This window comes from Channa argus, chromosome 11 (assembly GCF_033026475.1).
Source record: "Channa argus isolate prfri chromosome 11, Channa argus male v1.0, whole genome shotgun sequence".
NCBI lineage: Eukaryota > Metazoa > Chordata > Actinopteri > Anabantiformes > Channidae > Channa > Channa argus.
This window is the reverse complement of record NC_090207.1, coordinates 9,531,356-9,553,758: the sequence shown is the minus strand read 5'-3', so window position 1 is coordinate 9,553,758 and position 22,403 is coordinate 9,531,356. Positions and strand designations below refer to the sequence as shown.

Sequence of the window (22,403 nt, the reverse complement as noted above, 5' to 3'; positions counted from 1 at the left end):
CAGAGTAGAGTAGAGTGCTTTTTCTTTACTGAAGGCGGGTGCCAGATCAGGATAGACAGGGGCAATGAGAGATAGATCGGGGGTGGTGAACTGTTTTTGGAGGATGGGGTGTGACTGGGAAATGGGGCTTAGAGCAGAAAGGAACATTAACACAAATTACCCCAGCCAACAATTTTGTGTGAGGACCAGTCTATGTGAGGGGTGTATTCTTTTAGCCAGGAATAACCAAGAACCATGGGGGTTTGGGGTATGGACATTAGCGAAAAGGATAACTTTTCTTGCTGGTTACGAGACCAATAGGCGGCTGTTTTCTGTGTGATTTTGGCAAAGACTGACTCATCTAGGGCTCTGCTTTTTATTGAATAGGAATAGATGAATAACAAGAAATGAGAACTTTTTGGCTAGGGTGAGATCGAGAAAGATATGTTCTGAATCTATTAGGGCATGAAGGGGGAGAACTACAGACTGGTGGAAAAGGGTGGTGGAGGCCTGCAGCCAGTTTTGAGGTTTGGTGGAGATAGTGGTTCTGCTCGTCAGTAACCCCAACCCCAATGACGAGCTCCCCTTTTTGGACGCACGAGGTACTGAGCAATGAAATGCCAGTGCCAAGCCACAGTAGATGCACTCACCCACCTGGATCCAGCCTTGACGCTCAGCGGGGGAGAGGTGTGTCTCTCTCTCTCTCTCTCTCCGCCGCCCACAAATGCGGTTGTCCAGATGGATGGCTAGATGGATCATTTTGTCCAGAGAACTGGGGGAGATCCCTGCGGGCGAGCTTGTCCTTTACCTGGTCATTCAGACTGTGTAGAAAAACTGCCTTCAAGGCAGCATTGTCCCACTGGGCTTCTTTAGCGAGCACTTGAAACTCCATGGAGAAGTGGACCACTCCGGAAGCCCAGATAGAGAAAGAGGAGTCTTTGAGCAGCATTCTCCAAACGCACCAGTTAGTCAAAAGAAATTTCTTAGTTCATCAGTGAAGGAAAATTAATCAATGGGGAATTACCTAGTCTTTCCTCCGCCCACTCGATAGTCTGACCCAATCCTTCCACCAGACGCCACATGTGTTTGTCATGCTGCCGCAGTAAGGTGCCCTGGCTGGTGAGCACCCATTGCAGCTGGTTTACGAACAGAGGCTGGGGGGAGGAGAGCTGAGGAGCAAGAGAATAGATTTGAGCAGAGCATGGCAGCCAGAGGTTCTGCAACAGGAAGACAAAAGGTAAGAAACAAGGTTCAAACAGTCCAGGTTAAAAGGCCTGAGTTCTCTAATACTATGAGGTTACTGAGATGATCTGGCGACAGAAACAGCAGTCATCAAGGAAGGTGATTGGATTTAGGTCTGACCTCCACTGCCCCTCCAGGTGAGATTAAATACACACAAAAAACACACACAAACAAACACACACAGAAGGGGAAAGGGAGCAGACAGTGAGGTGGAGGAGAGGGTGCTGTGACAGAGCAAGTATTTAAAACAACCACATTAAAGTCGATGAAGATGGTTTCAAACTCTGTCCTTTTGCATCTCTGTTCTGTTTTTCTTTCTCTTTATGGATATATTGTGTCTTGTGGTGGTTGTTTAGTGTCTCACTGGAGCATTTTTTAGGGGGTGATTTCTTTGTGTTTGCCCTTGGCCTAGATTTTTCTTTGTGAATCTTTGTAGTCTGATCATTTCATAGTTTTTTTTTTGTAGTTGTGTGTTGCCATGGTTATTTTGCATCTCTTTTTTGTATTTTTGCATTTATTTCTGCCAGGATGGATCAAGAAATGTTTGATTGGGGTGGTCAGACTGGGGTACACGGTCACACAAAATAGGATGGCACATTTGGAAAACAATTTAAAAAGTTTTAAACCCAAAATTTGAAACAGTATATTAATAGGCTATTAGAGTGTTTAGAAAGTGTTTATTCAGTTTTCGAAATGTCAAATATGTCATTTATATACTATTTAAACAATAATAAACAGTTGGGGAAAGATAAAAATCCATCTTTAGGAGAAATGAACTTCCCTAATTGCAACAGTTTGAAAAATGATATTGTGACAAAATATATGAAACTCCCTTAAATCCAGATCGTCACTCTGGCAGTGGTGGCACCTGCCAATCAGATTTTGGGGATGGCAAGAGTCACCCCAGGCCACCCCTCTGGTGCTACCCCTGCTTTGTGGCTGTCTTCTATCTGCGTGGTCATTCTGTATCTTTTTAATGTAATTTTGAGCCTCTGTGGGATTTTTGTACTAGTCTTTTTTGTCTTGCACCTTTGTGGTTGTTTAGCATCTTTTTATTTTGCTGTTCTTTAGGCTGCATTTCTTCACTGTTTGCTGGTACTAAAATTCCTCAAGTGGTTCCACATTCAGCTAGAATTCCAATATAAAAAATAAGACCACAGTCCTTCCTTTGGCTCTTTATCCATGTCAGATCATATCAGAATTCTACATTCTCCTTCATGTCTGATCTCCTTAAATCTTATATTCCACTCCATGCTATTCGCTCATAATAAAGGGCCCACATGTTAAAGAAGACGTCTGGCTTTAGGGCCTTTTCCTATCATCCTCTTCTCATCTGGTAACATCCCTGCTGACACCAGAAAGTCTGAATCTGTAAAAGCTTTTAAATCTATAATTTGTATGCATTTTATTGCATTTTCTATTGCTAGTTTTGCATCTTTTAGTCTGTCCTCTAACTTGTCTCCATGGAAGGTTCGTATCTGGCACCTGAAACTTGTCAACATTCTCCCAGATCATATTCTTCTTGTTTGTTTAAACTGTGTGTAGTCTTTTGGGAATTTTGTCTTACTTTGGGCTCTAGGTACTATATTATGATTATTAACAACAATTAGTCAATAATCCGCAAAAAAATAATAAGAAATTAGAAAACCAATGCTAAAAATAATGACACCTCCACCTCAACTAACTACAAAATTGTTCTTACACATTGATTCATGAGAAAAAATGAACTATTTTATTTTACCTGAAAAATACATCATTATTACTGTCGTCACCCTCAGCATTTACAATGAGGAAGGTAAGTATTCAAGACATTTGGTCCCAATTTCACTTGAATTGTTGCACTGGTCAAAAATTTCATTTCTCCACATCACTGCATAAAAAAACACTTAAACATTAAAGGGATTATTTATATGGTGACCGATTGTTTTCCGGCCAATTGTTCAAACGGTTAATAGACTAACCTTTGTACCACATTTACACAAAAAACTGAGTAAACTATCAACGTTGGTGAAAACAGCGTTAATAAAATCCTGGTTTGTGATTGGTCGTTGTTAGTGTCCACCTCCTCAAAATCACGGAAGTGTAACTTATCAGAAGTTCACCCTGCTGTCCTGTCGTTGGAAACCAGTTTTGTAGCCACTGACACCTGTGCTTCTGTTTAGAAACAAGAGATTAATATCTAACAGCGATGTCTTTGTCATTCGAGGGGCGAGTCGTACTGGTAACAGGGGCTGGAGGAGGTAATATCGCCTTGCAAACATAAGGGAACGTTAGCTAGGCTGCTATTTCTGCTAATGTTACCAGCAATGCAAACTAGGCTTAAATAGCGTCTTTCAAGCTAGCAACGACTTCTGTCCTGCTATCCTGCTTGTTGCGGGGATTTAGTGAGTATGTTAGTCAAATTAGCAAGTCACTGCACGAATCTCCCCCTCTTTCTAGTGCATCATCTCCGCAGCAGTAAAACGCAGAATATTGTCAATGACGGCTGCAAGTCGAACAGTTGAAGTAAAACAAAACCCATACAATGGTGTCCTGATAAAACATTTGGAAAAATGAACTGCTGTTATTGACAGGCCATTACTGGCTTTATGCAACATAGGTTATATCAACATTCTAACCAACAACGTTTTAAAGAACACGTAGCTAATACTTGCAACAGTTCTTTGCAGTCATTTCAGTGCTAGTGTGTGAAAGGTCACTGACAGGCTCTTGGTTACTCTTACTTGAATAATGAAATCAAGTGGAAACCAGTGCAATTTATAGTTATGTTAGTTATGTTAATCAGTATAGTATTTCAAACGCAGCCTCAAGACATGTTAAAAATCTTTTTCAATATATTTCAGAGATGAAGTTTAAAATAACACTTTATATCATGTTAGACACAGCTACTCTGAGCATGAGACTAAGCTAGTTTACAGTAAATACTGTATTACTGGATTTTTTCACAACGAAATTATGGGGATGTTTTATTTAAAGGATATAGGAAATGTAATTTCCAACAAGTGCTACTTTATTGTGTTACAACATGAAGGCACAAAACACTTCTAAAAACCTATAAGCCAGAAAAAAGAATTAGATAATGTTATCAACTGCTTTTAACACAGTTGTGTTTGCAAGTTTTTATTCTAGGACAGTTTTTTTCTTTTACTTTCTCTTCAGGTTTTTAAATTTTTTTCTTTTTTGCAATGGCATTGTTGCTTAAAATCGTTTTATTAAGTCTGTAGCCTCCATACAGCTACTGCATTGGGAAAAAACTATTTCTATCACAAATCTTTAAAACTTTTTGCTCATTACGACTGAGCCTTGATGTTGTTTTAGAAACAAGAAATGGTGTAAAACATTATTTATTCAGCAAAAAAATTACATTTATAGAATTACTGATTTACAGTATTGTCTTAACTGTCTTTATTTTTGCAGGCCTTGGCAGAGAATATGCACTGGCCTTTGCTGAAAGAGGTGCCTCAGTTATAGGTAATTATATCTTCATCTCAAGCCCCATAAAAACAGGCTTTAGACCAGGGGTAATGATTATACTGTGTTAAGAGCAAGTTGTGCTTGATCTTACATAGTGACATCTTTGCTTAAAGTGAACCTTTGTAACTGAATTGACAAAACTGAAAGGTCATGTCACTATGTTCGAGTGGTGCAAGTCATGCATGAGAGCCGTAAGACCGTGGTGAGGTGGGCTGTAGGTGTGACAGAGGAGTTTGAGGTGGAGGTGGGTCTGCGTCAAGGATCGGCGCTGATCCACTTCTTGTTTGCTCTGGTGCTGAACAACTTGAGAGATGAGGTTAGACAGGAATCCCAGTGGACTATGATGTTTGCAGATGACATTGTGATTTGTAGCGATAGCAGGGAGCAGGTGGAGGATAGTATAGAGAGGTGGAAGTCGGCTCTGGAAAGCAGAAGAACGAAGCTTAGCCACAGCAAGACAGAGAATACGTGTGTTTGTGTGTGTGTGAATGAGAGGGACCCAAATGGAACGTTGAGGTTGCAGGGAGCAGAGGTGAAGAAGGTGCAGGACTTTAAGTACTTAGTGTCAACAATTCAAAGCAACGGAGGTTGGTGAGACCAGGGATGTTGTTCAGCTTAGAGACAGTGGCACTGAAGAAAAGACAGGAGGCAGAGCTGGAGGTAGCAGAGCTTAAGATGTTGAGGTTCTCTTTGGGAGTGACGAGGATGGACAGGATCAGGAATGAGGACATCAGAGGGACAACTCATGTTAGATGTTTTGGAGATAAAGTCAGAGAGGCCAGATTGAGGTGGTTTGGACATGTTCAGAGGAGAAAATGTGACTATATCGGTAGAAGGATGCTGAGGTTGGAGCTGCCAGGCAGGAGGTCTAGAGCAAGACCAAAGAGGAGATTTATGGATGTAGTGAGAGAAGACAAAGTTAGTTGGTGTAAGAAAAGAGGATGCAGAGGACAGGGTTAGATGGAGGCAGATAATTCACTGTGGTGACCCCTGAAAAGGACCAGCCGAAAGGAAAAGAAGAAGATTAATGTTAGATTTTTGACATTATGTTCCTATCTCTTGCTGTTAACTACATATAGAGAAAAGCAGTAGTGGTGATTTATTTAGTATTACAACATGAGTAAAAATCTGTTGCACTAACATGGTGCAATAATTCACAGGCTCAAGTTCACTTGCTCAGTAAATATTCTCATATTCAAGTTGACATCATGAGTGAAAAAGTTAAATTGGTGCATCTCAATATTGCAGCTATCTAGAAGATTAATTATACCTCAGCACAAGGCATGTCATAAGGAGATATGCTTTGCATTGAATGTCATAGAAACTTTTGGAAAAACCAGGTCCAGATGTTGGTTCACCAATTTGTTCTCTGCCAAATAATAGCTTTCCCTGTTGTATGGACTGAAATTGCCCTTGAACTCTGACAAGGAATCAGCTTAGCTACACTCTTCTTCCAACCTAATCACTCGTGGAGAATTGCAGAACTCACTACATTATTGCTAATCTTTTTCTTATTGCTGCAATAAAGTGAATGACCTTGGGGCAGACGTGAAAGGGGGAGGAAAGAGTTCTGCAGCTGCTGATAAGGTGGTGGAGGAGATAAGAGCGAAGGGAGGCAAGGCCGTGGCGAACTATGGTGAGAAGTTTGGACAAGTCATCTTGTATGAAGGCCTGTCTTGTCTTATCTCCTTATTTTTTTTACCCTCTCTAATTCTAATCTCGTATAATTTATCTTGTTTAGTAGTAGACTCAGAAACAATAGTGATTCTTAATTGGATTTTTTTGTTTTGCTTTTTGTTAGCTCTTTAATAAAGCTGGTACAAAAACGTATTTAAATAACAAAACTAGGCTTTGATTACTGTTGATTTTTGTTACACTTTTTGTTTGATGCCCAATAATCAATGAAAATCTTATCATATGTCAGTAGTAGTTAGATTATCCCCATCTATTAATACATTTTCTCAAAAGCTTTCTCTCTCCAAGCTGTAACCGGTAACATGCTTTTTTTTTTTTTAAATCCATATATCTACATGCAAACAGGACAAATATAGCCAATAATCAAAATGAGTATAGCCAAACTTTCTAGAACAAGTAGGCACCGCAATTTTGAACTTTAAGAAGTACAATGTGTTATGTGCAAATGCAGATTCTGTGGAAGATGGAGAAAAACTTATCCAGACAGCGCTGGATACATTTGGAAGAATAGGTGTGTATTATATTTATATGGTAATATTTAAATCATTTGAGCTGATGCCTATTAAAAGATCTGCATTATTAAATGATCTCAAATAATGCTTCTTTGTAATGTGATTTCAATTAATCCATTAAATATACTTTCTTCTAGATGTTGTTGTAAACAATGCTGGGTAAGTAATTTCATGGCTGTAATTGCACTTTTTAAAGTTTTATTTAGTTTTCATTAAGAAACTGAAACACTTTGCTGCTTTTGTTTGTCAAGGATACTCCGCGATCGATCATTTGCCAGAACCAGTGATATGGACTGGGGTAATTAAATTATTTCTGATATTTACTGTCAGGTGATAAACTTACACTATATGAAGTTATTTCATATCATCACATTTCTGTTTGCTTCACCTTAGAATGAAATAGTGTCATCTTGTGATATATATGGTGAATATATATAGTTTGTGTTTAACTTCTGGTCAGTGACAAAGTCTAGAAAAACAGTGTGTGAGATTTAAAATGTGCTTTAATCAAAATCTGAGCCACAATTTTCTAATCTGAAACAAGAAATTTGTAATTTTACCTGTGTTGTCATTTTTACTTTGTCATTACCCTCCATTTTAGACCTTATTCATAGAGTTCACTTGAGAGGGTCCTTTTTGGTGACTCGAGCTGCCTGGAACCACATGAAAAACCAGAAGTTTGGCAGGTACGGATCTCGGCTATTATTAAGTCCATTGTTGGACTATACTCAAGAAGATATTAGCATCCTAGATAGTAGACGACATAAAATGTTGTGTGGAAAGGAATGATTCAGACATCAGCTCAAGTACCAAAGAGAGTGAAAATAGCTTTCATGAGCCCTTGATAGCTTTCATGAGGCCCCCTTGAGTGGCCTTGTGAGAATATGCATTTCAGGTAAGGAGTTTATAAAGCATGTCTGCCATCACATTATCAGACACATTCACTTGACACACCTTAGTATGTCTGCCTCTGTTGATTTCATTGTTTAACTGAAAAACATCCACGTGCTAATAAAATCCTAAGATGGCAAATGTGATATACATATGTAAATCGTCGAAGAGAGAAAGAAATGAGTAAATTTGGTTATGCACGTATGCAGAATTGTGTGACATTCTCTAGAGAGGCCTCTTAAATGAGAAGAGAAATGTCTAGTGGATAATTCATATTTAGGCATGATCATTCACTTTGGTTGTGAAGACATTGCTTGGTGAGGACTTTTTGACCTGCCAAACACAGATGCACATTTTAAACACTGAAGTGACATTTTGCTTCAAGATTTACTGCATTATTGAATAAATAATAGTTGATTTTATATGAACGTATTTCTGCCCAAAGTAGGTACAGACGGTGCAGAAGTAAAAGATGGGGCATGCACCTAAACCATTCAGCATTGTCTCTTAAATCACCTGTACGTGGCAATTCAGAGCACATCTCTACGAAGGAGTGGTTCTTGCATAAGGCCCATTTGTTTTCCATTTCTCTCCAAGAGTTAATGTAGCGTTACCACTTAACCTCATTAGTTTTGCTTGACTGAACTGCTGTTGTTGCTAACAAGCCACATTGCATGTGCAAAAGTGTTTCTGCTGTGCATATGTGTTATCCATGTCTGCGTGTTACCATTACTGCATTGTATTTTACTTTAACACTGACTTGTTGCCTTGGGTTATCTGTGGCCAGAATCATTATGACGTCTTCAGCTGCAGGCATCTATGGTAACTTTGGCCAGGCCAACTACAGTGCAGCCAAGCTGGGCATGCTGGGACTGGCAAACACCTTGGCCATTGAAGGACTGAAGTACAACATCCATTGCAACACTATTGCTCCTGTTGCTGGGTCGCGCCTCACAGAGACCGTCATGCCCCCAGGTAAACATTATAAATTAACAATATTATTGCATTAAGAAGGTTTGTACGATGGCATTTTGGGTCACACACTCTCTCATTTGTTGGACAGCCAACATGGCCTAATGAAATTTAACCACAGCTTTTTAAATTGCTTTTATTTTGTTAAAGCAGCTGCATAATATAATGAACATGTAATGTTGATTAACTACATTTGAGACAACAGCTCTCCCATTTGGCATGCAAGTGTGTCATCTAATATTCAAGAGCAAATTTATTTATACTTTTTTCCCCCTTCCACCCCAACATTCACAATGGAACATGCACTCCCTAAGTGCTTTAAAAGTTTTGTGTCAGCCCCTGATCTACACAGGCGGCTCTGGCCTCCTTGCTTTACTGTAGGTGTTAGCTGCACTTCCAGATATTCATAAAAATGTGAGCAAGTATGCAAATGAAACATTTCAGTTTTTCATGTTGAAAATATTTTTGAAGACAGAGCAGAGTGTAATATTGGATACACTCAATAACTCAAACATGGGACACTGTATGTTGCATATGAACATTATAGCAAATTGTGGCAGTTTTAAAAATGCAGTAACCTTAACATTTTCTGTTTTGAAATTATTAAAATGATCTTCTGAGCCCAAAGCAACTGTCTGTACATCATGAGCACTGTGTGCATGCCCTGTGACTGCAGCTCTGTTGACTGGGGTATTAAATGACAAATTAAAGGAGTGGTTTTGTTGCCCTGCTGTGCTGCTCTACAGTAGCATCTGTCACACTGCGCTGTGCCAACTGTCACAGGATGGTCTCCCTTTAGTAAATGACTTGGTTCCGTATGTTTGCTTCCACTGAATCAGCCTTTTCTAATGAGGAACTAAAGTCATCTTGGTAAACATTGCAGCGTTTTTTTTTTTTTATTTATCAACCATCATTTTTTTGTTCACATATGTTGTCTGGTATTAAATCATTGATCATTCATATAGGGACCTATTTTCATGACAGCATTCCAATATAGTTAAAACTATATTTCAATACTAATGCTAATTAAGACTTTTAAGGCTGAAGTGTATTGAGATTTCTACAATTTCAGTTTACTTATTTTCACCCTTATTATTATGTTATTCCCTTATTCTGAAGCCGGAAACGGGAGAAAATGAGTTTTTCCTGTTTAATGTACTGTATTCTAGCACATTTTGTACTGTGTGGTTTCAGCTGGAAATGTTTACTTTACACAACCTGCATAAACAAACAAAAAAAGATGTGCATTATCTTCATCTCAATTTTTTTTTATGCTCTTTAGAAAAATGTTAGTAAAAAACATTTTTGCTTCTGTCTGCTACTGTGCTTCTGTGAGCTCTGTGTCAAGAATGCTTTAGGCTTGTGTGATATTTCGGTCCATAAACGGCTCTTTCAAAATTAGTTCAGTTAAGAATAATTTTAATAACGCGCTCATTTGTATGACGGATGTGCCGTTAAAAAGAAGCTAAACTGCATGTGTATGTTTTCATTTAGACCTCGTGGCATCACTAAAACCTGAGTATGTGGCTCCTCTTGTCCTCTGGCTCTGCCATGACCAATGCCAGGAAAATGGAGGATTATTTGAGGTATGTAGAAAACATACACTCTGGGTTTCTATTCAGCAAGACACTGTCTTTATGGGTTTGTCTTTTCTTTTTTTGGTCCTTTGTCAAAAACAATAATGCACCAACGATAATGAAATTCCAAATTTTTTAATGTCTGCATTTGCTCATTTTTCACTTTCTTACAGGTCGGTGCTGGCTGGATTGGTAAATGTGAGTAATGTGTGTCTTTCCTGAGGAAATAATTAGGAGCCTAGAGTTCACTGGTACTATACTGTAAATGTTTAATTTTCACTAAGGAATGACTTATTTTTCTTGTGTGTCCATGTGTGCAGTACGCTGGGAGCGTTCTCAGGGTCTTATTGTGAGAAAGAAAAACCAACCTATGAATCCCGAGGCTGTCAGGGATAAGTGGGACAAAATCTGTGATTTTACAGATGCCACCAAACCTTTTAGTGTAGAAGGTCAGTAATGCATTAGACTAAATATTCATTTAGTCCCCCAGTTTAGTAACACTAATTCAGCAATCTGTTGCATGTGTATTTCTCACAAACACATTTTCATAACAACCCAACCATAAAGTACATGGCATGTCAGTTCTTTGGTGGGTATATGTAATTATCTTCATTAGAATTTTAGATTCATTATGTTGATTTCATCAACAGAGATCATTTATTCATGAGAATTTTCCTTAAACCAGTGAAAACCTCCTCTTCTTCCTCTTCCTCTCTCTGATTTGGTTGTTGACCAGACTGAAACATTTTCTGATCTGAAGTGGGAACATCTCTAACTGCTGGATGCTGTAGCATGCACGCGAAACACAGATCTCTGGTTAAAAACGCTAGTATGTCGGGAGCCAGTGAGATATTGGCAGTAGCATTTTACTCTTAAAAGCTGAATATTTTTACCTGGACAGATGAAGTTTGATTTGTTTGCTCTTTGACAAAGTCATAACTCCAAAGTTCTTATAGTCTGTTCATTATAATTATTATTCTTTACTTGTTTTCTGAGGTTGGCTTGGGTGTCAGCCCTCCATGCATGCTCAGAAAGGCCATGTTTATTGTACATTTTGCTATGTAGGTTAGCTCTCCTTTAGTTTAACAGGTAACAACAACATTTTGATCATTATGGTTATTTTATTTTAACTGTGGTTAAGAGCTCTAGCTTTGTAAAAGTATTCGTCGACTCCAGGCATCTCATGTAGTCTCATTGTGTGAGTTTTTATGAAGGCGAAGATCTTCTGAAACACACGGAGCTAAGCCTTTGAAACATCAGGTGATCAATAATACACTGCAAAACATTTGTTAACAGATCAAGAATGAGGTGGAGAAAAGAAAGTGACGTTAGTAGTACCTAGTGGTGTTCATACGGGTATAATGGAAACGAGGGTGGCAAATGTTGAGAATAACTTTTCTCCACCTCCTCAATCCTTCTAAATGCTCTCAGATGTACATTTGAAGAAAGGGTGGATGTGTTCACAGAACTAAATGGAGGTGGCAGTCCCTCAGGGCCTAGCTGGCCTAATTAGCATCGCTTTGTAGTGCCTCCTCGTTTGTAAGTTATCACAGAGACTTGTTGCAGCCTCTGCTTTGTGAATGCCTCCCCCTGATTGACAATACTTAGTAGATGTGGTCTTCCCGTCCTTATGTTTCCATTGATGTTTAATTTTTAGCCAAACTGAGGAGTCAGTCCTATTTACTAATATTATAATGCTGAACTTGTCGTGTTTGCTCTTAAAGCAAGTTGATCTTACATCCATCTATCGATTGGATATTGATTAAAAATCTTTTGGTGTGGTTACATCTCCCTGGAATACTGTTTTGATCCAGTGAACTTGGGTCAAAAAGTAATTTCCTTCCAAAGTAAAAGTTAAATGATAGATATCTGTAATGACATTTCAAGGTCATGCAAGGGACCCTAAACTTTCCATCACAATTATCAGGGTATGTAGTGATTTAAAAAGAAATGATCCATGTTGCTCTTAAATTTTCAAGGTCTTGGTCCAATTTCAAATTTGACAGTTTAATCTTGACTGTAAAGGTACATACATTTATATCAAAGTATAAGTAAAACCAGCGACCTTAAATATGAAACCTATTAGAATTTAGTTCATGTGTTTTAACGTTTTGTTGTTTTGTACTTAATAAGATTTGGCCAGGCCAGAGATTTGTTAATTTTGTTACTTTTGGACGGAGCTAGACTAGATTTCCCCCCTTGGTTTTTAGCTTTTACGCTAAGTGAATATCTGTCTTTCTGCTTTTTCTCTGGCATCAGCTAGTTTCTAATTTGTGGCAGTGATAATTATGATTCAACCCATCTTTCTGCATTTTGGCGTTTTGGTGTGCTGACACTCATCTGTATTCCTGCACCTGTTTAGAATCTCTACAGTCAGTTGTGAATGTGCTGTCTCGAGTGGACTCGGAGGGAGAAATCGGTATGAATTCAACAGCCTCTGCTTCAGGGATCAGTCCTGTGAGTAGATGCAGTTATTTTTTCTTTTTCTTTTGAGTGTGTGTGTGTGTGTGTGTGTGTGTGTGTGGGGTGTTAAAACATCTTTGTCCTAAATTTAGTTACCTCAAAAAAAAAAATCCCAACATAGATGTTTTTAAAGGTCATTAACAACAGACTTCTTGCATGGAATATGCAGAAAACCTTGGAGCTGTTGAGCACCTATAAACCAAAGTGGCTTAGTTGTAATTGTGAGTTGTGCTGCAGGAGGAGGAAGAGTTTCAGTCGGCACCATCGCCACCACCCTTTTAACCCCCTGTTAGTAACATAATGCTCATATTCAGCTCATAATTAGGAAATTGCAAATTGCAGCAAAAGCTTAAATGATGAAATGAAAGCCTCATGTTTGATATGTATCAAACTGGGATACACAAACCAAGCAGTTCAAGATTAAGCAAGATTAAATTTATGTCAATTATTTTTCCCCATCCCCTCGTGCTTCGTTCTTCTTACTGGGACTATCTGTAATGGCTGGTTGATAATGAGTTTTGAATGTGTGGAGCTGTTGACCAGTTAAAACATGACAAGTCATTACTCTTTAATACCACAGCATTGTATTTGTTCAATGCTGATAATAACCTACAACACAACTACTTCGATGTCTCCTGTAAATATGAAAAGGTGATGCACCAGACAAATGCCTGCTCTTATTATCTTTTTGAACGGTGATATACAAAGACAATAATGAAGTGGAGACTTTCTGGATGGTTGCTCCTGCACTGCACTTCACTTCCCCGTGTTCCCTATCATTCCCAATCATTCCCCATCATTGAATTACAGAAGTGAAAGTCATTACTGCTCACACATGGCTGAGTTGCTTAAATAAAACATTGAACCACAAATGCAATTATATAACTTCAAATAATTGTACACAGAAACTACTTTGACTACCTTAGTGATACTAAACTGATTGTCTTGGACTGTTGGAAGTATTGGCTGGCAAAAACTAGTTGTGCAAATATTACTTTGCTTTAGTAAATCTGCAGTGAATGTGAATCCAGCTTCACCCTTCCACACATGATGTAGAAAGAAAACGTGTGTATAATAAAAATGAATAAAGCTATGGAGAAGGACGTATACAAATATGGAAAATGAGTGTTAGTCAGAGTAGAAGATTGGATCTGTTTTAAGTTTCATTGGTGCAGAGGACCCATGGTTGAAAAATGTAAGTTCATTTTGAGTCCTGAATAATCAGAACGCTCGGAGGGGATGGTTAAAAAAACAAAACCAAAAAAAAAAAAACCCTCGATCGGCTCCATCTTACCGAGCCTTTAAAAGCCATTTGTGACTTTGTGTCATTAACACTTGATGACTGCAATGTTCTGTTCAGGACTTCCAGGCCATTTTCAGGCTTATTGTTAACAGAAGTGCAGGCACCAATTGAACATCGCCGCTGTGCTCTGGCCAGCAGTCAAGCTCAGGATCCATTTTAAAAAATGTGCTGATCACTTGAAAAAAAACTTTGCCTGGTCTGGCCCAAGAGAATATTCCTGAACTGCTGATTCCTCTCAACTCTGATATCCCACAGGTCCTCAAACTAATGATTGTATAGATTAGATCCAGCAGGGCTTCATGCTCCAACTCTGTGATGAGAAGTTTCTTACATCTTAAATACAGCCCTGTTTAATTTGAAGATTCATGTAAATGGTCCTCTTCCCTGTCCCCTCCTCTCTGCTTAGACTGAAGCCGTTGGAAAAAAACTACCACCAACCACGTTCAGCTTCAACCACAGCCAGTGTATTCTCTATGCACTGGGGGTCGGCATGTCCACCAAAGACCCAGATCATCTTAGGTGTGTATGTATGTGTATAAAAGCTTTCTCAAATGACCTGAAAAATCAGCCTGTGTGTAATTTAATGCTCTCCAGTTTTGTGAGCCTGGATATAAAGATATTCATGCAGTTATTTATTATTTGTCTTCATGTGTTCCTTCACCCAGTTTAGTAACACTAATGTTTTGATGTAGGTTCTTGTACGAAGGCCATCAAGACTTCAGCTGCCTCCCCACCTTTGGGGTCATTCCGTCCCAGGATGCCATGATGGGTGGTGGGTTGAGCACGATCCCTGGACTCAACATAGATTTTACACAGGTTGGAAAACGTGTGTTCATTTCAAAAGTGTGTGTGTGTGTGTGTGTGTGTGTATGTCTCTGTTTGCTTGCATGCAAATGTGTTTGCTGTGTGTGCTACAGAATGTTTCACTCCCTCTTGCACACAACAACAATAGTAATTCACACATTACTCCTGCTAACAAGGCTGTAGGACTTGATTATATGTCACACCAGTTGTAATGTTTTGTGACAGGTATTGCATGGAGAGCACTATCTGGAGCTGTACAAACCTTTACCCACCTCAGGTATTTCCTTCTGTTGTATTTAAGTACCTACAACTTATTGTATGTGCATATTTGATGTAAACAAAATGTAGATTTATACATAATTATAATTGTAATAAAAGCTATTGATATCGACCTCACTGCTTTACACTGCACTAAGTACCATTGTATGTACCATGTCTTGTAAATAGGACCATTTTGAGTTTAATAGATAAGGATTAAACATCAATCCTTGAATTGGAAGAATCCAAATTTTGACATTTTAGCTTGAAAACGTATATTCATTAATAATAATTTGTCATCCATCAGTTACTTGCATAGTAGTAGATTATCTAAGTTGTTGTTATAAATAAAAAGTAAGATGTGTCAGAAGTCTTTAAGAAGTGTGGAAATCATTTCCAAACTGTTGTTAAATCACTTGGACTGTGAGAGACGCTTAGCACTGTGACTTGAACATGTGAGGCATAAAAAAAGAAAGTGATGAAGCACAGAGCTAATTTTCTAACATTATGTTTGTAAAGGCCTCAATTACAATACGTTATCACAGTAGAAAATAAATGGGTGCAATACATTCTCAGGCAAACTTAACTCACAAGCCACCGTAGCAGATGTGTTGGACAAAGGATCTGGAGCGGTCATCCTCTTGGATGGTGAGTTTCTTTTCTCTTTCAGGGTGCATAACATTTACTGTATCATATTGTGTATTTATTCCAAATTCATTTGTTTTCATCCACTTAATGTGCTTTTAGCTGAAAGTTGATTCTCAGACTGAATTAATGAGAGTTAATTTATAGTCTGTGTCTGCAGGGATTAAAATAATAGACTGAGAATGGCTCATATTTCTTTTCGACAATTCCATACAGATGGACGATATTAGAACCACTCTGATCTATAATTAATCCGGCTTAAAACAAATAACATGGGAACTGAGGTTCCCTGAGGATTCACAGAGGAAAACTATGAAAAATCTTTAAACACACTAAACATCTCAGATTCTCCAAGAGTAAAGTAAAGCTATTTCTGGGTAAGACACACATCACAGTAATGTCAAGCAGAAACATCTTTGTTTATTTCTATTTTAAATTGACCTAATGAAATTAACAAGCCAGTACATTTACTCAAGCCGGGATTTGATTCCTTGTGGCAACTGCTAATTGTGTCTTCACAGTCCGCCTTCCTGCTGCTCCAATTTCATCATAAATGTGTTCTAATGAAGAAATGTGGTGGGGGCAGGTGTTTGTTATGCCAAATGTCATATGTTGCACTTTGGTTGTGTAGTATTTAAAGCAATTACCACGATTGTGATACTAAACTAATAACTATAAACCCCTATTGCACAGTTTTGGGAAATACAGTGACAGATTAGCCCAAAGCTCATTGATAACAAAATATTAAAAACTATTATGAATAGCTTATTATCTTTCAATATGCTCCATAGTGATATTAATGGTCAAAATTCCTCACTTATATTTTTACATGAATAACGTGATCAATTTATTAAATATGTCACATATTGAACCTTCTCAGTGTAAACATTCATATGCTGCTTACACATCAATTCTGCAGTAGTACTAATCCCAATATGTAGTATATAACCATATACCACTGACACGTGGCCACTATGCACCGTGATGAGCACTGTTATTGTTGAGATGTTAAGTGTTTGAGTTGCAGTTCTGTAAAGTTTGTTTCATTCATTGAGGATACTTTTCCATAAGTAACTGCTCTGAGTACTCATACATTGGAGTTAGTTTTGGATTTCAAATTTTACTTTTTACTTTACAGTTAACACCTACAGTGGTGATGAGCTGGTGTGCTACAACCAGTTTTCAGTGTTTGTGGTTGGAGCTGGAGGATTCGGAGGGAAGAGAAGCTCTGAGAAAGCCAAAGTATGTCTTTCACCAAAATGGACACAATCACGCTTAAATAAGTTTGGCCTCATATTTCATTTGTTGTTGGGTTTTTGTTTTTTGTTTTTTTTTCATCTCCTCCAGGCTCCTCTGCCTCCACCTCAGCGGACACCAGATGCTGTGGTGATTGATTCGACCACAAGAGACCAAGTGAGTGAGTCTTGTGTGGGTTTTGTTGCAGAATTAATCAGCCATATTGATAGCATGTGGGTGGAAATGAGACATGTTGTTCTGCAATAACCACAAAGTTTTAAACAAAATGTGAAGGTATGGCAGAAGTGTTCAGCAAGACTTTTGTCTCTAAAAGAGCACGCAGACTGATGCAGCAGAAAATAAAAAAGAGAGGGGAATTAAAAACTAAAACCCTTGAGCAATTGAAATGACTGCAGCTGTATCACTTCAAAGACGTTCTTATTTTAGGTTATCCCTTCCATTGCCTTCATAACAATTTAATTTCATCCCACACTGAAGGGGTTTATGAATTAGATATAGATCTAAACAATTTTTTCCCTGCGGTCACAGGCGGCCTTGTACCGTTTGAGTGGAGACTGGAACCCTCTTCACATAGACCCCAGCTTTGCGGCCCTGGCAGGTGAGGGTCTGCACATCCACAGTGACATAATGGGTGTTTTTACCATTAAAAATGTCTTAAATTATTTTAGATAGAACTACATTGTTTCTTGTGATTGAGGTCAAATGATGTTTTTTGTTCATGCTGTACTCATGCTGTGCTCTTTGGTACAGGCTTCAAGGCTCCCATACTGCACGGCTTGTGCTCGTTTGGCTTCGCTGCGAGACACGTCCTCAAGCAGTTTGCAGACAATGACCCCTCCAGATTTAAGGCTATCAAGGTGAACACTACCTGGGATTTAACCCATTTTATATTTTATGACTCGCTTGGCCTCATGCAAGAACCTTGGTTTATTCCTCAGTGGCGTGTTTTTCTTAACAACTTATTCGGACAAGTGGTGCACAGGTTCAAGTCAAACAAAAGAAGTTGTTGAAATTAATCTAACTTAATTTGGAGTCAGACAGACCTCAGCCTGACGAACCATCTGGGTTCAGTTTGTGCCGACATGGAGAAGAACACATGGATGTCAGCGACTTGTATCAGTTGAACCCACAAAGGGAACCACCCTCAACAAAACATAAATGACGAAACCAGGTGCACACAGTGGACGGTCACCATTCTTTTCATATTTTAGGGTGTCTGTTCATGCACTTTGTGAAGCGATACCATTCTTTTATTGCTCTTTCTTGTACACCTTGTGACACCCAGATCCACTGTCTACTACATTCTTTTGGGCCTTAGAAAAACAACGGTGATCTTAAGTCGTGTGACTCCTCATCTTGTTTGCCTGTTTGCTAATTATCTAACCATCTGACTAAATGTACTCTATTCCCCCCCACACCGCCTCCCATTTTATTTGCACCTTGTTTTACTCTTTGTCTAAACATGAAAAGTCATGTTATAGTGTCATAGTCCTGTGTGACATCTTTTGTGTATGAACTTTGACAACCATGCACAAGCACACGAACGTTTATTGATAATCAGGTAAAAGTGATTGATTTAGAGCATATTTGTGCAGTTCAAGAGGAAGAACGTGGTGAATCTCATAACCACTGCTCTAGAAACAAAAACTTTAGGAAAGCACATATGTGCTTAAATGAGGCTGAAAAAAATCCAGCACATTGTGGTTGCAAAATTAATATTTTGACTAAAGCTTTGCCTTATGTGGGGTTGTTCTAAAGTAATTTGACAGGTTCATTGACTCCACCTCTCTCTTTCTCAGGTTCGCTTCGTGAAGCCAGTGATGCCAGGGCAGTCGCTACAGACTGAGATGTGGAAGGAAGGCAACAGGATTTACATCCAGTGCAAAGTCAGCGTAATGTTGCAAATATATGGGTCTGACCAAAATCTTTTCTGTTAGTTTGTGAAGCATTGTGTCAGTCTGATCATTGCTCTTCTCTGTTGTTCAGGTGAAGGAGACAGAGGCTGTTGTGCTGTCAGGGGCTTATGTAGATTTATATGAGTCATCAGATGCTTCCCTAGAAAAAATCAGTCAGGTATATCGGTTTAAAAGTTTCCATTCAAACAACAATCCTCCTCCTTTTGCTTTTTTATCAAATTCCTTCCTCCTCCAATGAGTCTTAAAATTGTTTGGTGTCTACCTTTGTGCAGGGAGGAGGACTTCAGAGTGAGCTGGTGTTTGCAGAGATTGGTCGTCGTATCAAAGACTTGGGCTCAGAGTTGGTCAAGAAGGTGAATGCTGTGTTTGGCTGGGAAATCACTAAAGATGGCAAGAACACTGCACAGTGGAGTAAGTTTACTGACTGGTGAACAAGGTTGAAATGTCAGTATGGGCTTTGAGTTGACAAGTTAATTAGACAGACTGACATTTTTCTAACAAGCCATTAAAATGAATGGGGGGGGGAAACGGAGACACTGAATAACAATATTAAAAAAAAAAAGTAAATTGTGGAGACAAAGAACAACTCAGGGAAAGTGAAGCCCTGGCAAGTGTTGTAGTATGATTTATTCAGTCTTCAGTCTCTGTCCTTGTTTTTACCCTCCTGCTGTCTTCCTGTAGCCATTGATCTGAAGAATGGCAGCGGCTCCTTGCATGAAGGTCCTTACAACGGGAAGGTGGACGTGACCATCACAGTTTCAGATGAAGACTTCATGGAGGTGGTGCAGGGGAAACTCAACCCTCAGAAGGTAATGAGTACTTATTCAGGCCTGTCCAGTTCCCATAAATCTCTCTGGATATGACATGTTTTAACAAAGGGGTAATGTTCATGCTGCTTTACATCAGTACTTCTTTAAATGTTGTTGTGCTCACAAAATGGATGTCACCATGTTTTTGCGAAATGGAGAGATTGCTAAAATTATACCCTGATATTTTAAACTCTGAAGTTAAAATCACGTCTTGTACGTTTTAATTAAAGTAAAGGTGCCTTGGAAGGGCCCTTCACTTTGTAATGACTTCCCCCTTGATCTCATCATGTCAGACATAAAACAGAAAACAATGATCTATCCAACCAAGTTCAGAAAGCACTCTGTGTGGGTAATCAATCGATGCCACTTGTTACATCTGCAGCATTTCATCTGTCACTGGGAGTGGCCATCACTGTACTGAATTTATATGCTTCCTGGAGCACTTGATATTGATCTGAGGCTAGTGTTCATGTGCATGTCTGTTCATTACAAAGAGCATCAGCAGGCTCAGGCAGGATCCTATCCAGTCTCTCTGACGATGAAAGGAGCAGCCAGACAAAGATTAGTTGGTGGAGTTGAAAAGGACATTCCTGTCATCCAGGGGAGCTCATCTGTACATCAACAGTACTTCAGTCCTCCCATTAAACAGACGTTTCTGCAGCACCTCAGGAATTTGAATATCATTACATTGTTCTGCTGTCAGAGCAACAATGGACACATTTCCACTGAGCATTTTTCATTGTACAAGTGTGTACTTTAACGAGTACAGCCAACCACCCACAAATCAGACCATGCTGTCTTGAAGGTAAAAAACTAAATGCATATGACACTCGTGTGTGTGCTTGTCGTTTTTCTAGGCGTTCTTCTCTGGCAAGCTCAAGGTTAGAGGGAACATCATGCTGAGTCAGAAGCTGGAGGTCATCCTGAAGGACTACGCCAAGCTGTGAGCTCCTCGGCCAGCAAATCGTGATGACTTTGGAGTCCAACCGACCTACGTACCAGTTCTTGCCATCTACTTTTTTGGACCTGATTCACGAATACTTACAGGCTTTGCCTCTCAAGGTAAAAGCATAACAAGTTTTGTCATTTGAGACTGAATTCTCACAAATTAACTTACTTGATTAATTGATTAAGTAGGACATTTTCTCCAGTGTATCACAGAAATACAGATAATTTGAATGAGAATTTTCAAAAGCAATCACATCTTCAGTTACTGGCAACAGAATATGTGATTGTTCCGTGACATTTCACCTGGTTAAGAGTTTCCTTGATTGGTTGCTTATGGTTTGTCTTTGCCACATGTGCAAGTAACACGCCCACCTTTAAAGACCCATGACACCAATCCGTACTAATAACAAACATCTACTATAGTTTTATTCTCAGCCAGGTCATAATTCAGTGGTGTGTTATTACATTATGACTAATTGACCTTGTTCAAACCAGTTCCTCACTCTGTAATCATGACAACAAAAGATGTATAGTAATGTAGAGTTTTCTAACTATATGTAATTAATTTCAATGGTTGCTCTTGTATGAAAATAAAGTGATTCACACTAAAATCCAATTTCTGTTATAATTGCAAATATGAAATGGTAACTAAAGCAGCTATAATTTTTTTCCAACAACAATGCATTTTATTATATCAGGTGATTATCAGCAGAATCGCTTGATATAATCCTATTTGGCTAAACTTCTGCGATTTGAAGGTTTTGGTTGACTCTTTTTTTATGTGCTCATAGCATTAATATACCTCATTCAGTAATTTGGTGGTGAGTGGGGAATTTAACAGCTTAGAAAAAAAAAGTTTCTCTCAGGAGTTGGTGTAGACAGAAGGGAGCTATGTAAAAACATAAAAAATGAATGCTGCTCCATAACTGATGCTCAATTAAATTTTTCCACAAGTAGCCTCTTAAGGTGATAGTTGTAAACTTGACTCCTAACATAGCCTGGAGCTAATGGTCCAACACCAAGGCCATTCACTGACTGTGAGGAGAAACAACTGTTGTGGACTTTGAAAGGTGGGCCCTGTCCCCAAGGCCTCTGGGTGTTTTGCAGGCTTGGTAGGTGGATGCCTCAGGTTTACATATTTTATCCCTTCATACCTAAAAAACCAAACTGGGGCCTGACAGAATAGACCATGTGGCACAGGAACATCAAGGTTTTAAGAAGCTCTGAGGACAGGCTAGAAGACAAAGGGAGACAGAGCATTGTAACAAACAAACTGCTCAGTTTTTTTCCCTTGATCTTTAAGTTTTTATTTTTGTGATGTTGACTTTGAGCAGGGTAAATGTTATTTTATTTCTACGCATTTGTGACCATTTTTTTTAGTGGCATCCCTCCTACATGTTTGCTCATCGTTAAAATGCATTGTTGATGGTCACCTGTTTCCAAAATTACAAAAAATGAATCCACTTTTTTTAAAAAAAAAAATAATTTTGTATATTACATTGACTTACACATTAATACAACTATCATTGTCTTATCACATTCATATTTTCAAGATTGAAGGGGGAAAAAAAGAAGTCGTGATGGTTTTAGATGATTATCTCAATAGAGGAAAAAAAGCCATATTTGATTAAAATGTTTTATTCTCCAGTTGCTGTAAG

General features: G+C 38.7%; 1 protein-coding gene across 1 annotated transcript; it reads left to right on the top strand.

Annotated features, from left to right (window-relative positions):
• Nucleotides 1–3,284: 3,284 nt before the first annotated feature.
• Nucleotides 3,285–22,212, top strand: hsd17b4 (hydroxysteroid (17-beta) dehydrogenase 4). The gene is made up of 25 exons (XM_067519845.1): nt 3,285–3,461; nt 4,639–4,692; nt 6,224–6,331; nt 6,842–6,901; nt 7,040–7,061; nt 7,154–7,200; nt 7,504–7,588; nt 8,581–8,768; nt 10,260–10,351; nt 10,516–10,540; nt 10,663–10,791; nt 12,705–12,799; nt 14,515–14,627; nt 14,801–14,924; nt 15,138–15,189; nt 15,747–15,818; nt 16,954–17,057; nt 17,163–17,228; nt 17,601–17,670; nt 17,823–17,929; nt 18,872–18,958; nt 19,059–19,145; nt 19,261–19,399; nt 19,670–19,797; nt 20,655–22,212. Exons 1-25 carry the CDS (start codon nt 3,410–3,412, stop codon nt 20,742–20,744), a joined length of 2,196 nt encoding a protein of 731 aa, XP_067375946.1. The 5' UTR covers nt 3,285–3,409; the 3' UTR covers nt 20,745–22,212.
• Nucleotides 22,213–22,403: the final 191 nt, after the last annotated feature.

Coding starts and splice junctions, on each gene's coding strand:
- hsd17b4 (XM_067519845.1), top strand. CDS start 3,410: ATGTCTTTGTCATTCGAGGGGCGAGTCGTACTGGTAACAGGGGCTGGA. Junction 3,462..4,638: donor GGTAACAGGGGCTGGAGGAG/GTAATATCGCCT, acceptor TTATTTTTGCAG/GCCTTGGCAGAGAATATGCA. Junction 7,062..7,153: donor GTTGTTGTAAACAATGCTGG/GTAAGTAATTTC, acceptor TTGTTTGTCAAG/GATACTCCGCGATCGATCAT.